The following is a 17,353-nucleotide window of genomic DNA, read 5'->3' as shown; positions in this document are numbered from 1 at the left end:
CTTAGAAGGGACCTTAAAAATCATGTAATTCTACCTCCCCTACCATGGACAGGGGCACCTTCCTCTAGACCTCTATCATATGAAGGACATGTAAAATGAAAGCAAGTAAGGCCTTTTTAAAAGTATAATTCCAGATCTTATTTACTGTGGTTACATGTTAGGATTCAAATATACATTAAAAATATATTGCTGATAAATGGAGGGTGAAGTAGTTGAATGGGGAAGAAGATATTGAAAAACATTTCAGCTCTAAGGGACTGCTATTCATTTTGGAGTTTGTCGCTGTTAGTGGCTCAAATCTCCACAACCATTATTCTTGATAGTGGGAAGTCTATTACAAACTTTATTGTGCTTTCTGTTCATCTTCAAATAGTAAGTTTGTGTCTCTGAACTTGGGGATGTCTTGTCTAGGTTAAAACAATGCCATGAATCTTCCACAATTTTCTAAGTGTTACAGTTTAAGGCTATGCCTGGGGTTTGTTTCAGAGGTTTTGAAGTTTAGGGATAAACAGTTTTAGGGATTGGACACAGAATAATGCAAGATAAGTTTATCTAATTCCATTGGCCTGATGAATATCTTATATTTTAGAATAGAATAGAATAGAATAGACCAGATTGGAAGAGACCTTCAAGATCATCGCATCCAACCCATCATCCAGCACCATTTAACCAACTGAACCATGGCACCAAGCACCCCATCAAGTCTCCTCCTAAACATTTCCAATGATGGCAACTCCACCACGACCCTGGGTACCCCATTCCAATAGGCAATCACTCTCTCTGTGAAGAATTTCTTCCTAACATCCAGTCTAAACCTCCCCTGGCACAGCTTTTGTAGCAGAAACTTGTCTCTTCTTCTCTGGGGCTGCTTCTGCTTCACATCTGGGCTGCTCTGTCTCCTTTGACCTTGTGTGTGTTTGGCTGATCTTCTTTGTTTTGACTGCTGAGGTACAAGGTGGGTGTGTGTGGGGGAGAGCTGAATTATTGTACAAGGGGCGTATTCTGATGTTGTTGAACTATAAATATATGTAAATATACCTTGTATGTATTTATTGCCTTTTATAATTTTATATTTAGTCCACTTTTGTAAGTATAATTTCATTTTGCTTCCAAAATTCTGAGTTAGTCTGGTAAATTTACTCTGGGGGTAAATTTCCAATTTGTTGGGGTGCAAATCCAAGCCACAACAAACAGCAATTCTAAAAAGTGGTTTACTCAAAACAGTGACAAGGATTGAATGTGAAATCAAATTCATTATCATTGCCCCAGGTTTACACAATTCCCCGCATATTATCTTCTGCTCTGTAATTTCACAGAACAGAATGTGTTTCATTTCATTTTCTTTGAAAATGTACTTGGCCTAATATCTTGGCAGCAGTTTACAGACTTTTCTAGGTTGCACTGCTGCCAACAAGAATAAAGAAATAGTTCCCAGTCTTCCGTGAATAAAACTAAACTTGCTAAATTAAATGTTTGTTGTCTTGCTGTGATATCAGTCACACCGATCCTTTAAACTTTATCCAAGGAAATTCTCATGCAATTTGAACTCACTAAAATTTGCAGTTAGACAAATTTAGACTAGAAGTAAGATGCAAATTATGGAGAGCTGGGGTAATTAATCTCATACATCACTTGCCAAAGATTACAGTTGGTGCTCATCCGTGATGAGCTCGAACTCAAAACAGGATGCATTTTCTAGGAGTTATGGGTGTAGTTCACCTGTAAGTATTGATAAGAAGCTGAAGTTACTGAGGAGCGTTAAGAACTAGACCAGGTAAGATAAGATAATCAGAATGCTGTATTCGGGGCTTTAAATTACTCAACCTATTTTTTAAACTTGTTGCTTATAAAGCCAAATGCAAACAATTCATTAGGAGTTTTTTACTGCTTTTCAGGACACAGAAAATGTTTTTATTTGTTGTTTGTGTGCAGCTTGTTTATGTTGTGGTGTTGTTGTTTTTTCTGACAGGTGCAGCTAGTTACAACAGTTTTTATGTTTTTTGCAAAAATGTCTGTCAAGCTGTGAAACCTGGGAAACTGAGGGTCCGCTGCAGTTTGTGTAAACAAGGAGCACTGACACTGGCAAGGGTAAGCTTGCTTGTTTGTTTGTTTCAGAGTTTTGGAGTATTTGGAAATGATATCTCTAGTTTTGTCTGTTTGCACAGATGTGACTCTGTGTTTATGTATTTCTGTGTATACAAAGCTTGGAGTGGTTGTTTAGGCAACAGAAAGACCTGAATTCAGGGCCTGATTTTGACCATTATGCAATGAGACAAGAGGGAATTAAGTGGCTGTGCAGCTGAAAATATTCATGTCCCCAGCCCTAGCTACCTTATATATAGTCAAGGGAAAGGACAGGAAGTTTGTAGATCTGTCAAGCTTTATTTGCATCCTAAAACAGGATAGTGTTGTTCGACTTAAACAGGCAGTAATGCAAAGTTTTGGAGGGTGTTTTAAGTGCTGCTGAATTTCATTCATTGTGCTACTGAGGATTGAGAATCCTTCCCCTCTTATAAATCACAGTGTTTATGAACCAGTTTTGCTACGTGAAAGGCTTATGTTTTGCAGGAGGCTGAGCCTTATGATGCTATAAATTAGGGGATGGAGCTTTCATATTTGGCATGATTTAACTGTTTAAATTTGTCCTTTGCTGTGGTTTAAAGTGGCTAATTTCAGCTTTGTGTTCTTAATGCAGCCCAGTGCTGGAATATCTTTGGAATTAATGGCACAGTGAGACCCTTGAAAAACCCAGCTCCTATATTCTCATTGAAAAGAATAAATCAGAGCAATGCTTTTACCTAGCTAATTCAAAAAGCTACAATGACAAATCACCTTAAGGTCTGCATCCTATTCCTTAATTACCTGGCTCTCTGATTTCAGAGGCTTGGAAGTGTTGCATTTTGTTTCAAATTAACATATCTAAGGGGGTTTGTTTTCTTCCAAAAGTAACATTTAAGTACTGGTGGTTATTATAGGCTTGAATCACATATAAATCAAGATAGAAGAGAAATTGCCATTAATATGCATTTCTGGTAGTATAATATTCAGGATGGATGAAAACACAGGCAATATTGTATTCAACTTGAAGCAGTCAGTGCAGTCAGTGTAGGCTGCCATACATTGAAGAAAGCAGACTAGATACAATGCTCCAGGGAGATAGAGAATAATTCCAATTGGAGAAGCTAGAAATACATACTAAGCATCATTTATTTTTCAATACTGTGTAGAGACCTCTCTGCAATAATTTAGGCAAAAATGCAGTACTCCCAGCAAGTGCATTGTATCTAGTCTGCTTTCTTCAATGTATGGCAGTGTACACTGACCAAGTTATGACAGCTTGTTAATCACTTGACTTGTGCACACTGAGAAAACAATCATGTAACCAAGCCCCTTTTCTTTCCAATCCTACTGGACTATGCTAGTTGTGAGTAATAGCCATCTCTTCTACTGGTACTACAGTTATTTTCCTTTTATAGAGCAGTTAGTTAAAATAAAGTTGGCATAAACAAACCATAAAAAATTTTGTCTGTACTGCCACATGTAGTGACCAGTGTGACCTGCCCTAAATGGTCCTGCTTTGCAGGGGGGTTGGATTCAATGATCTCCAGAGCTCCCTTGCAGCACCTAGCTTTCTATGATATTACAGATTTTTCAGCAAAGCCTCTTTTTTCCTTTTCTTTCTTTCTTTTCTTCTTTTTTTTTTTTTTTTTTTTAAAGATTCCTTTTTTCCCAGTTCTCTATAAACTGTGTCTGACTGCTGTGTGGCAATAGAGCAAGTTTCTTGAGAACCTCTCTTGTGCCATAAGCAGGAAAGCACCATGTAAGCCAGCATTTGTTACACTGACTCTTTTACTGGGATGAAAATGAGTACCTGTGTCAAACCCACACAAAGCTTTGGGCAGCTTTAACTTCCTCTACATGATAATCCTTTTTCTGCCTGAGCCACAAATGACCAACCAAATTAAATTGAGCTTTATTTTTTTCATGGTGTTTTGACTGACATTTTAAAATATTAGTTATTCATTTAAACAGTCTGATTCTAAAAGCTTATTTAAGTGTCACACTTATTTGCATAGCATTATCTTAATACATGATGCTCAGTGTAAATGTATGGTGCTGTAGTTCTATGAAATTAAAGAGCCCACTGTCTTTAATTTTTACCAAAGACATCTATTTAAATACTAAGTGTGCAATTTTCCTCCTGACATGTAGGTTGGCGTTTTATGAACGTTTCATGACCTGATGCCTTATAGGAGATATACACCAGATTGATTTAATTATACGAAAACATCAGTCACTGCAAAAGTATCACCTCTCCCTAGTTTCTCTAATTAATCAAGCACAAAAGCATGCCTGGGAGGATTGGAGTGTGGGAGTCTTATATAGACCACCTACAAGCCTGCCAGCAACTTTCTTCAACAGCTCAGCAATTTTAATCATTAGTTTCACACTGGTTTATTTCTTCTGTTGCTTTTAAGCTTTAAAAGGTACATATAATGCAGCAATTTGTTTCAGTAGCCATGATTCAGTTAATTAGGTTACTCCTCTTTCCAAAACACACAAAAAAAAATACAGTTCTGTTTTTGGAGTGATAGCAGTGGAAATATTCAGTATTTATACTAGAAGGTAAAATACGTATTTTCAAATGGAAGACTTGATTCTGCATACATAAAGCATGCTTTTTCAATATAACTGACTGATATACTCCTACTATAGAAGACAGTAACATTTGACTTAGTATCTGTTTGACATATTACAAATGCTGTCCAAAAAATCTGGATTTAAGTGCAGTAAACAGACTTTCGGTCTCAGCCACAGGTACTACGGTGAGGTCATTTCTACTGCAGGGACTTGGGCTCATTACTATTTAGTGACTCTTCACACTGTGCCCTTGGTAGTTACTGGTTCAGTTTTCACTATGCCTTCTATCACAAGCAGCAAAGCTATTTCACACAGCTTCTTCAATAGTTTTCATATGTATCTTCTAGCTCAAATTGTTGTAGGATCATAGATTGGAAGGATCATAGGATGTTAGGGGTTGGAAGAGACCTTCAAAGATCATCAAGTCCAACGCCCTGCCAGAGCAGGACCATAGAATCTAGCACAGGTTGCACAGGAATGCATCCAGATGGGTCTTGAAAATCTCCAGAAAAGGAGACTCCACTCCTAGGCATCCTGTTCCAGTGCTCTGTGACCCTCTCAGTGAGGTAGAGCCTCCTGTGCTGTAGTTTATATCCGTTACCCTTTGTCCTATTACAAGGTGCAAGTGAGCAGAGCCTGACCCCTCCCTCTTGTCACCCAGCCCTCAGATATTGATAAACATATATTAAATCCCCTCTCTGTCTTCTCCTCTCCAGGCCAAAAAGCCCCAGGGCTCTCAGCCCCTCCTCTTAGTGCATATGCTCCAGTCCATTCTTCATCTTGGTGTTGCCTGCTGTTATCCAGGGAGAAAATTCACTCATGCAGAACTTTTTTGCTGTTGTTAAAACTTGTTATCTTGATCTGAAAAGCAGATTTTCTTACCAAGCAAAATGATAATGATGGAAAGATTTTGTTGTAATAGCCACCATTGTGCTTTGTTTTATTGATAGGTTTGTTCTTTTTGCATGGAGGCAAAGCAAACCATGAACTGCAGTTGTGCATTATGAAAGATTTATGGAAAATAAAGTTACTTTAAAATCCCCTTCTTTCGCCACTGCCTCCCCTTTCCCACCATATCTGCCCCTTTTCCACCCCATCTCCCCCCTTCTTCCCCTCAAATCCCAGAGCACCTGGGCTCTGTTGGAGTCTCCTCCCACCCCAGGTGTGGCTACTTTGCCCTCCATGCCTGCTACCCTTTTTAATCTCCCCCAGGAAAGGCAGAAGCCCTAAGCTGAGCCCATCTGGGCTGAGGGATCCTCCTCTCATCACTGGTGAGTCCTTGTAGTGCACACTGGGTGATGGTGGTGGTGACATCAAAGGCTGGGGGGCCTGGTGGCCCCCCAGTTAGGTAGGAAGAGGGTTGATGACCACTCCAATATCATCCATGGGTGCTGGCTGGGCCTCCTTATGGGGGCTGAGCTCCTCTGTGTGGTATCATGGCTGATTGAGGGTCTTTCCCCCAGCTCTGGGATGGGTGTAAAAATGGTGGTAGGGGAGCAGGAGCTGTTTAGGCAAGGTGGAAGATGGTGTAGAGGGAGCTGGAGCTGCTTTGGGAAGATGAAGTGGGGTGATAGGGGAGGTGGAGGGTTAAACTAGATGGAAGGTACCTTAGAGGTCATCTACTCCAACCTCCCTGCTGTGGGCAGGGACATGTCTCAACTAGACTCAGCTGCCCAGGGCCTCACCCAACCTGGCCTTGAACACCTCTAGGAAGGAAGCATCCACAACCTCCCCAAGCAGCCTATTGCAGAGTCTCACCACTCTCTTATTGAAGAATTTCTTTCTAAGATCCAGTCTAAACCTACTCTCTGTCAGCTTAAAGCCATTCCCCCTTGTCCTGTCTCTAGACACCCTTGTGAAAAGTCCCTCTGCAGCTTTCCTGTAGGAGCCCTTCAGGTATTTGAAGGCAACTCTAAGATCCTCCTCAGAGTTTTCTCTTCTCCAGGATAAACAACCCCAGCTCTCTCAGCCACAGCAGATACTTTGAATCTGTTCAGACATGGAGATTAAACTCCCTGCTGTGGAGATGAAACTTCATTTCTGACACTGACAACATAGCTGGAATTTATTCAGCAGCTAGTGCTTACCCTACTGTTTACCCTACCCTTCTCACTCCAGAGGACCCTCCTTAGTTCACAGCTTTTAGTAAACTGTCTCTGCCACAGAGCTGTTATTTCATAATTTTTCATTTTAGGGATAATAATTTCATTTGTCGCCATCATCTTAAAGCTAACAAAGAAATGGATATTTGCCAAGCTTTTTCTGTGGCACTGCAAGAAGCTTGTCACTGAAGTAACCTGTCAGCTAGTGCAGGCCATGTGGTACAGCACAGTCCTGCAAGGGAAAAGCTCTAGCATCTTTCAAGTACCTTCCAGTGACTGACAAATAATAGGTCATGGATAGCTTAAGTCATCTTTCTAATAGATGATTGTGCAGTATTTTGAATTTGATACTTTCATATTTCCTAGGAAGAGAAAGCTCTTGAATACAGTGATTTTCTTTAAGTTAATAACTCAATTTTTAATAGAGTTGTTTAATTGGAGTACTTCTCTTTAATGAATGTGCACTTAGCAGAGACTTTCAGTAATGTAACATAAAAAGGTAGTTTACTTTTGGTCTCATGTTGTAATAAGGAATCATGGAAGTCCATTCCACAGTGCACACTCTCTAACCACTGTTCATTTCAGATCACATAGTCTACCTGAAATTCATTGCTTGTATCCCAGCTCAAAGACAGAGAAAGAAAGGAGCACCCATCACTGCATCAGAGCAGGGATGACTGAAAGAGAAAGGGACAAGTAGCAATTATCTAGTCCTTGCACTCCTGAGTCAGCTTCTCCCCACTCCTGGTTACCACTGCTAGGATAATATTGCAAGCAGGTTAATGAATGACCAATTTGGCCTTTGAAGTTTAGTTGCAAAATAAACTCCATCCTGTGCGCTGCAATGTGATAAAGTGTGATCTCATTCACATCCTGGGGAGATATTAACAATGTGCTTGACTTTGAGACTGATGACGTACTTACTTGCTTCTTCAATATTGCATATTTGCTGTGAGGATAAAAATGGTTTTGATACATCTTGGCTAACACATGACAAACACTGTGTTAAAATACTTTAAGTATTGTGAATAGGAAAGTTAGCACTGCAAATATGTGCTCTAGGGTCAAAATGCCAAATGTGAAACATACATTTATTGTTGGGTTCCCGCTAATGAATGCGTTAGTATAAAAATAGCTTAACTTCCCTGCATTTGGCTGGCAAAAGTACTACTTACAGGAAATGATGACTATTTAATATATGGGCTTCTTTATACATAAATAATGAAAAATGTCTCAGTTCTGACTTCTAAATTACCACTACTGGGCACTGATGTTAATGCTGTTTTGAGAAGCTCAGTGCAGAGAAAAAGAGCTCTCTGAACTTTTTCCCCGCTTCCCACCTCCCCCCTCCACTTCTTTCTTTGGCTCTGAGTCTTGCTTCACATTGAATCCCTTGAAGTACAGCCTCAGCCTTGCACCTGTCTTACATAGCGACATTACCTTTGAGGCTGGCCTCCAAAGTGCTAAGCTCCATCTGAAGAGAACAATTTGGGAGATTCAGAAGATTTTAAATAGTTTTATTCAGGCTCTTGTCTACCTCTTTTTCTCCCCACTCTCCCCCCCCCCAAGTCCCTTAAGACTAACTTCATTACACTGGATATCAATTGTTAAGTTATGTGTGTATATATAAGAAATGAAAACAACTGTGTAGCTGATTTATGAAGAAAGTTATTTGATCCAGTCTAAAAGACAGTAACAGCAATTTTTTGAAGCAAAATAAGGAAGCAATTTTCCTTTAAGCTGAAAAAAGCAACATGTAGATTATTCTTTCATTTTAATGGGATAAGACCATATATTTTAACTTCTTATTATATTAGAAACTGAGATACCTATGCATGATTTATAATATTTATTGCAGTATAGGTTTGCAGTAAGATTACATATCGTAAAGTGTCTTAAAAGCTAGGAAAAGAAAAAGATACCAGTTATTGGAAAGAGGAAAAATTACTTCTGTGTTATGTATCATTCCAAGTCATGTTGTGAAACAAAACTGCCTTTTAATGTTGAGCCTAAAGTGAGTGTCTCCAGTGTGGGAGACAATAGTCATAAATGAAAAGTAAAGCAGTTTACCAAATTTACTTTCAGATTAGCCTTTTACATGAGTCTCTAAATCAAGTGTCTCAAACTGTTTTTGCCACAGTCGGCCGATGTGTGGCTACTAATATAGATGGTGTTCAGTGTATCCTCACAGTTGCTGTAATAGCACAGAAGCACAGACTTATACCCTGACTGAAGCTGGAAGGGACTGGAGGTCATCTATTACAGCCTCCATGCACATGCAGTTGCCCAAGACCATGTCCTTTCAAATATCTTCGAAGAGGGAGATTCCACAACTGGTCAGTGCAACATGTATCAGCCCTTAGTCAACCTGACAGTGAAAAGGTTTCTCCTGATGTTCAGACAGTGCCTCCTGTGTTTCAGTTTGCACCCACTGTCTCTAGTCCTGTCACTGGAAACCTCCGAAAAAGTGCTCTGTTTTCTCTTCAGATATTTATAAAGAGTGATGAGATCACCCCTAATATAAATCATCAAAAGCCTGTGACTAGTCAGAAATACTGTGCTTGGTGCAACACTTGTTTTCTCCAAAATAACAGCTGCATTTGAATTGCTTATGTAACACTGCACATTCTCTGAATTGTAATCAAGGATCCTTTGATAAATACATCCTGTATTTCATAACTCCTCCTGAAGTCCTTAGAAATTTGGAGCACCTACCATTGAGTGTCATGGAATCTTGTACACATTTAGAACAGATGGTGGACTTTATAAGCTCCATCCTGTTAAAAGTAACATGATATCCCTATTCATGTTTATTATATTATTAGATCTGTTTGTTTAGATGCGTATACCATTTGGGACCAAAACAAACAGAAACAACAAAACCCACAAAAAAACCCAAACAACCAACCTCCCAAAACAAACCAAACACACACACAAAAAATCCAAACACCAAAAATCCCTTAAACCCAAGGAATCCCAACAGATTTGATAAACCCTACTCACCTTTAGTTAGGCTATTCTTAGGAGCAGAAGTGTAACCAGAGGGATCACTCTCCCTCTGCTGGCATACATCTAGGCAATATGACCACAAAAGAGTGTTTTATATTGGTCAGAGAAATGGAAAGTTAGCATGTATTTGGGTTGCGTCTTTTGGTATCTTGATTATTGGCAGCTCTGTCCTGTCTTAATATGTAAAGATGGGCTATGCAGAAACTCCTTCCCTCACAAAGAAAGGCCCTTTCACTAAAGTTTCTTAGCCTTTTATATTGAAAGGAAATAAAAGGATGTTTGTCAGTATTTAAAACACTAGGGCCATATCTACTTTGCTGGCATCTTAAGCTATAAGTAGGTAAATTCCTCTTAATCTCCCCTTCCTATATATTTACATATATGGATCTCTCTTCCTACTCCATCAGTTCATAATGTTCTGTGGATGCATTGCTGGAATAAATTACAGTACAAACAAAACTTGGCCTGTGACAGTGGGGTTCCTTTAATGTGACAGCTGCTACAGAGATTCAGCTGTCCCAGTGCATAACTTTCTTTATTAAAGTACAGCCAAACTTCTGTCTTTCCAGTGTTATTCCTTAGATGGCTGTGGCTACAAGAGAGAACATGCTTACATTGCATTTTTTCACTTTTTTTTTTTTTTGTAATGATCAATATTAAACAATTCTAAAGGATCAGTAGTTTTTTCCTAATTTTTAAAGTATTGGAATATCTGATGCATCAGCTGCTGCAGGAGGAAAAAGTAACTGAATTTACTTAAGGAACTGTAGTAGCAGAAGTAGTAGTAAAGTCTACATTTTTGTCTCTTGCCTGAGGTTGTAGGGTTTCCTAAATTTGAATTGATTACTGAAGAAGTTTAGGATACTTACACATGATACAAATAAAACCTCAGACTTCTGTACCAACAACAAAACAACCCTAGGTAATTTTAAGTTGTATTGATTAGATGTGTTTTTATAGCGTTGTGGACTAAAGGTATTAAGGTCAAACTCGTTAAACATTTTCTTAGGGCTTCTTTAGTATAAGAAGTCTATAACATGATGGAACCATACCTGTGGTAGTTATATTGAGGTTATTTTCTTGGTAGAGTTTTGCAGTGTACTCCTGCTTCTCAGGGGTGTTAACTAGTTATGAATCCACAAATTAAATAGTTAGTATTCATGTAAATTTTTCTGCTGTAAGCAGCTAAATGAAACAAGATATTCTTGGTTCCCTCTAGTAATTGCCATATGTTTTAAGGTTTTCTCCTTACATGGAAAAAAGGCCAGTTGTGTTCAGTGATATATCCTCAATATATTAGTTCATATTTTTGGGGGGGATTTTTTGATAGATGGCAAATGCTTTTGCACTTGGAAGTATATTATATTAGGAGTGGCTTGCTTCTTTTCTGGTTTTGGGCTGTACAAATATAAATTTAACACTGAGCCTTGTAAATTTTCTAGGCTTTATCTGGACAACTTGTTCATTGGCAAGAGCTCTGAACATGGATTTATTGTGTAAGATTTAATGGTTTAATTGGTTTTGTTAAAAGCAGAAATAAAATTATTAGGTCATCTTTGGAACTGGCTTTCAGTACCCCATTTTTGTTAAGACAATACACATGGAGTTTTTGGGCATACTTTGGCCAAGAAGGAGGAGCTTAACTTGTTTGTAGGTGAAGCAATATGCTGCTTAGAGTGGGCACAACTACCTCACAAATTTATAAACTTGAACTGTTATGAATGAGAACAATGTCCTGGTATAAGCATTTTTCTTTTACTGCACGTACAATGGCAGCCGTCATAGGCTTGCTCAATTGTACAAATGATGTTAAGATGGCATTGCTCAAATGGCACAAATTTTGGACACAGTCACACAGAATGAATTAATAAAGTTTTTCAAGCAAGCAGTGGTTGAATATACTTGGCCTGGTAAAATACCTAATAAAGTTAGATTTTAAAAAAGGTCTCCATGAAAAGATTTTCAGTGAAATAACATTTCATGCTACACCTACTGAAACAGTCAGAGAAGAAATGGTATTGAGAAACTCAGGTTTCTTTTTCTACATAAAAAATGACTCCAGTGGACACTTGAATGTAAGCCTTATGTTGTTTGTATATGCTGGCATTTGAACTTAATGTCTTGGGAGGAAGAGAAAGACACTAACTGCAACTATAAAACCATATGTTAGCCTATGTTGAAATGCCTGGCACTGATAGTAAGTTTAAAGAATTCAGACCTTTCCTTGTTGGGCTTCCTCAAGCTTTGATTAGTACCCTCTGTTCAAACTGTGCCTTGATATTTTTACCAATACTTAAAATTGTAGTTTCCTGAGCTGTGGTTCCTAAACTGTGGTGTATGTACTACTAGCTTGATGCAAGCATTAACTGTTCTTGTTGCTGCATCTACTCATGATGATACTTTGAGCAAACTAAGTTTGGGTATCCTTTCTGGTTAAGATAAGTGTGAGCCCTGTCATGAAAGATGAGCAAAGAGAGTATCAGTGGTATTTTCACTTTGATCTGTATGAGCTCTATAGCAGTCTGTGATGGGGGAAGCATTCTGCAATTGTTTTAGATTTGTCTGTACATCCCCAAGCTCTAGATTCTATTGCTTTGCTTTGTTTTGTTTTTAATTCAGGCTGTATTTATTAGAATCAGTGTGTTCTGCATGTCTGTTTTTCTATATGCACCTCTCTTACTGTCAAGAAACTCAACCCAGCTTGTCAGAAATTACCTGCTTCAGAGTAAGACACTGCCTTTTAGCTAATACCTCAGGTTCCTGTAAAGAGCACTGGGAAACATTTTCTTCTATCTAGCCTGCCCAGAAGGGTTGCCAAGAGTAATGTTGATAACTATGAAAAAGAATGTAGTAACCCAAGGTAGTATTATTTGTCTGTTAATAGTATAGATGCTATAGATGATAGGGTGTGTTCTTGGAATATCAAAAACTACTTCCTTGAAGTATGTTGATTCTCTCTTGGGTTGCAGTTTGGCTGTCTGCTCACATACTACCTACCACCTGCGTGGCTAAGAGGATGTGCAGCTTTGCTCTGTCCTCATCTAAACCACACATTCATTCTGGGTGTTAATATTCTCGCTGTATATTTTGACTTGCCTAATTCAAAAAATTTAGTTTCAGATGGAAGAAATGAATTCCCCTGAAGTAAGGTTCTTCATCTCTGTCAGATCTAATTGTTTTTTTTCCTTTTGAAATAACAAACTCGGGAAAATGGGCAAGGATGTGTTTAACAGAAACTTTGTCTGGTGTTTTACATCATGCTTAAGAGTGCACAAATAATTTTGTTTGAATATTCAATCTCTTCTGGATCTGCAGCTGTATCTGCTTTAGCTCAGATCCCAAGCTTCCAAGCTCCATCTAAATGTGGTTGGGAAAAATTTCATATTTAGTTTTGTAATCACCAAACTGAAAGACTGTCTGGTTACCTGTGTGAGTATTCAGCCTCATGGACCTTTCTGTCACCATCATCACCAGATTAAGCCTCTGCCTGAAGTGTGACAGTACTTTTGGTGAGAAGTAAAAGACATTTAGAATAGGTCAGACGTCATCAGAATAATCTGTTTCTGCATCTCCTACCTCATAGGATATAAATCAGTTCAATCAATTGTAAGATGACAAATTGAGGATTGTTTTTATTCTGAGCCAATAGGGAAGGATGCTCTGAGGTTTTGTACAATATTAAAAATCCTTAAAAGAAAACCCAAACAAAAGCCAAAGCACCACTTATATAACCAACTGTGCTTCCATTGTGCAATAATTATATTTTATATTTCAATTTAAGCATTTTAAGAAACACATTTATTCTGTGGCATTATACATGGAGGTTTTGGTATAAGGCAGTGTCAGAAAATCCTATCTATTCTTGAGGGTGAAATACAAGATTATTTATTGAGGGTGGATTTTAAAAATAAACTGAAGTTGCTTTACTCTCAGGCTTTTGGAACAATGTCAAGAGACATTTTTTTCATTTTTCTCTTAATTTGTCTGCAGGGCTTGACCTCATGATAATAATTCCTTAACATGCATTCATAATTATTCATTTGATATTATAGTACGTTAGACCTGGTTTCACCCTATCCCTGTGGCTAACCCAATTAAGAGGAATGCAGGATGAGGCTGTTCAGGTTCTTGGCTGTGCTCAGCTATGGGAATGAGCAGGTCTCTTCAGTCTCTTCTTTGGTCACCTTCTGCTTCAGTGCTGCTTTTTTGCTAATATAAAAAGCTGTTTGCTGAAATTCAGGTCAATTGATGAAGGGTAAGACTTCTAGAGTTTGGCATTTTGGCAGAACAGTAATTCAAAGAGGAAATTAGAATTCATAAGCTTTATTTACTTCAAATAGTGTTAAATAGCTAGATTAAGGTTATTTTAATCTTTCCATTTCTTTTGACTATACTCTGCCCTAGTGAGACCTCATTTGGAGTACTTTGTCCAGTTCTGGGCTCCCTAGTTCAAGAAGGACAGGGAACTGCTTGAGTGGGTACAGCAAAGGGCTATGAAGATGATTAGAGGACTAGAACATCTGCCTTTTGAAGAAAGGCTGAGAGACTTGGGAGTTTTTAGCCTGGAGAAGACAAGATTGAGTGGGGATCTTATCACTGCTTATAAATACTGAAAGGGTGGGTGTCAGGAGGATGAGGCCAGAACACTGGAGGTTATTCTGCCCCTCTGCTCTGCTCTCATGAGACCCCACCTGAAGTACTGCGTCCAGTTCTGGTGCTTCCAGGATAACAGGGACATAAAACTGCTGGATCAGGTCGACAGGAGGGCCACAAAGACCATCAAGGGGCTAGTGCACCTCACCTATGGGGACAGGCTGAGCGAGTTGGGACTGTTCTGCTTGTAGAAAATAAGGCTCTGGGGAGACCTTATTACAGCCTTCCAGTACCTGAAAGGGGCCTACAAGAAAGCTAGGAAGGAACTTTATACAAGGTCTTACAGTGATAGATCAAGAAGGAGCAGCTTTAAGCTTGAGGAGAGTAGATTTAGATTAGATATTAGGAAGAAATTCTTTACAGTGAGGGTGGTGAAACACGGGAACAGGTTGCCCAGGGAAGTCGTGAATGCCTCTGCCATGAAGGTGTTCAAAGCCAGGCTGAATGAGGCCTTGAGTGACCTGGTTTGGTGGAAGGTGACCCTACCCATGGGGGCCCATGCAGGGGCTTTGGAACTAGATAATCTTTAATGTGCCTTCCAACCTAAACCATTCTATGAATCTATGATGCTGTTGTGCTAGGTGAACCTGCTCTGTCAGGGCATTAGAATAGAATAGATCAGACCAGCTTGGAAGAGACCTTCAAGATCATCATGTCCAACCCACCTAAACAACTAACCCACGGCACCAAGCACCCCATCAAGTCTCCTCCTGAACACCTCCAATGATGGTGACTCCACCACGTCCCCGGGCAGCCCATTCCAATGGGCAATCACTCTCTCTGTATAGAACTTCTTCCTGGCATCCAGCTTAAACCTCCCCTGGTGCTGCCTGAGACTGTGTCCTCTTGTTAGACTAGATGACCTCAAGACGTCAGTTCCAACTGTGATTTTGTGAAATTTTTTAGCTTTATTTAAAGTATTTATACTCTGCTGAAAAGCTTTCCCTTCAGTTGGACTCTTAAGATTCTCTTCTGGTTTTACTTCCCTGTAGTCTACATCAGTTTCCAAATTTCATTAAAAAGAACTGATATTGTAAAGCTTTCTTGTTTAAAATATAACTGATATGCTTGATTCTTAAGTTTCTCTCATGAGCTGAATCTTCCTGTATACTTCACAGAGGCCATGAAGTTAGTTACTATCCATTTTTTCTGGTATTCTCTGATAAAATTAATTAAGGAGCCTGAGTGTTTATGTCTCTGTTAGGTAAGAAGGGGAGGGAGGAAGTGGGAGAGTCAAAAATAAGTAGTTTACTTTTTTCCAGTACAGATACTCATTTTGCGCTGGCAGGTTATGTTTCTGCATGAACAGTAATACATCACAAGAAAATGAAGGCAAAAATGAGAATGGGTCCCGTTATATTCTGATAAAATCAGGACCATTCTTTCCTAATGCTAAATTTGTTGAATGCCAGCTCACCCATAATTATAATGGAACCAGCTAATGCATAAATGAATTCTGGCAATTTAAAATAAAATTTTAAAACCTGATATGACAGGGAAGAATGCTAAGAGGTAACCAAGTGTGTAAACACTAAATGAAGGATTATCCTTATTTGCAAGAAATCCATTGCAGTGAGAAATTGAATTGGGGGCTTCTCTCAAAAAAGAAGGCCTACTATAGCTAGTAAGACAAATCAGTGTCTGATTTTATTCCCTTTACAGTAATAAGATTATGTGAGATCCACAAACAGTACAAATGGGAATAAATGTAACTGAATATTCTAGGCTTCCTCCTCTTCAATGATTCTTCTCCAAATAATAAAGTACCAGTTATACCAAAGTTTTAAAACTGGATGTGATCAGACATATTAGGAATGATGCAATTCTTTTATTAAAGCATGTTACACAAACAGCATCACTTCTTGTCTGGAATTGTTGCTTTCCAGAAATGACATTCTGTACAAAGTGCATATGAATGGGATCTGCATAAACCAACTAACAACTACAAAGCAGTTGATCCTGTATTTATTACTGTTTCAGCAGAAGAAAGATTTTAACTGAGCAGTGAAAAGAGCTGGTCCAGAACCTGGTCTTTGTCAGTATTTTAAGAGATGTAAGTGGCAAAGAGAGATGTAACGGTAAAGAAAAAATTACAAATCCCCATGCCACTGATACTGACACTTAATAAGCCTCAGCAATGCATAACAGGCATTTCAGAAACTAGAACTATACAGAATTAGACTGCAACAATCTTGGCACTAGCTTACTGTAAATAGATGCATCCCACTTAGAAAAACAATTTATATTAGACATACCTGTCTATGTACTTCATTTACACATAGATGTACTCCAATTATACATTGTGCATAAATTCCAAAGCTGCTGGTGAAAACTAAGATGATAGATTGCCTCCAGTGACAGGTTCTTTTTAGCAAGTGGGCTCTAAGCTTCCTCTGCTCTCACAAACATAAAATATATCAATGTACAAATTGCTCCCCCCAAATGCCATGTCTTAGGCAAAAAAGACAATTGTCGTAGCCACTGGTATAAGACACAAAATGAAAAACTAAAACCAAACCCAAACCAACCAACCAACCAAAAACACAAGAGAAGGAGAAAAAAATATGGATCTGTTCCCTTTCAAATGCAGAATGTTGAGGCTGGAAGTCTGTCACTTAGTCACTGTGTTCTCCATTTGACCATATGTTTGCAAAATCTAGAGGAATGCTATAAAAACCTTAGTTGTCCTCTTGAAAACAAAATATAGTAGAATAAAGTGGGAAAAGGAGAGGATTAATTTTATTAATTCTTGGTATTATGCCATTTTAAGTATATTTTATTTACAATGGCTTTTATATTTTATGGAATCCATATTTATTGGTAGTTGACTTGATTACTGTCTTTGTTCTTGAAATATACAGGCTGAAATCTGTACATATGCCCCTGAAATTTAAGATGGAATTACAAGGATTTTTCTACCTAGCTCCAGGGCTCTTATAGCTGTACTC

The 17,353-nt window shown here is 38.6% G+C and overlaps 1 protein-coding gene across 1 annotated transcript in view; it reads left to right on the top strand.

The window, feature by feature from the left end:
- Positions 1-17,353, top strand: part of PRKN (parkin RBR E3 ubiquitin protein ligase) — a 739,568-nt gene that overhangs the window by 241,906 nt on the left and 480,309 nt on the right. The window contains exon 4 of the mRNA XM_054162766.1: positions 1,980-2,088. Within this exon, the coding sequence (XP_054018741.1) occupies positions 1,980-2,088 (109 nt within the window). The remainder of the gene's footprint in view (positions 1-1,979; positions 2,089-17,353) is intronic.

This window comes from Dryobates pubescens, chromosome 6, assembly GCF_014839835.1.
Source record: "Dryobates pubescens isolate bDryPub1 chromosome 6, bDryPub1.pri, whole genome shotgun sequence".
Lineage (NCBI taxonomy): Eukaryota > Metazoa > Chordata > Aves > Piciformes > Picidae > Dryobates > Dryobates pubescens.
The sequence above is the reverse complement of the archived record's forward strand: the minus strand, read 5'-3'. Positions and strand labels throughout refer to the sequence as shown.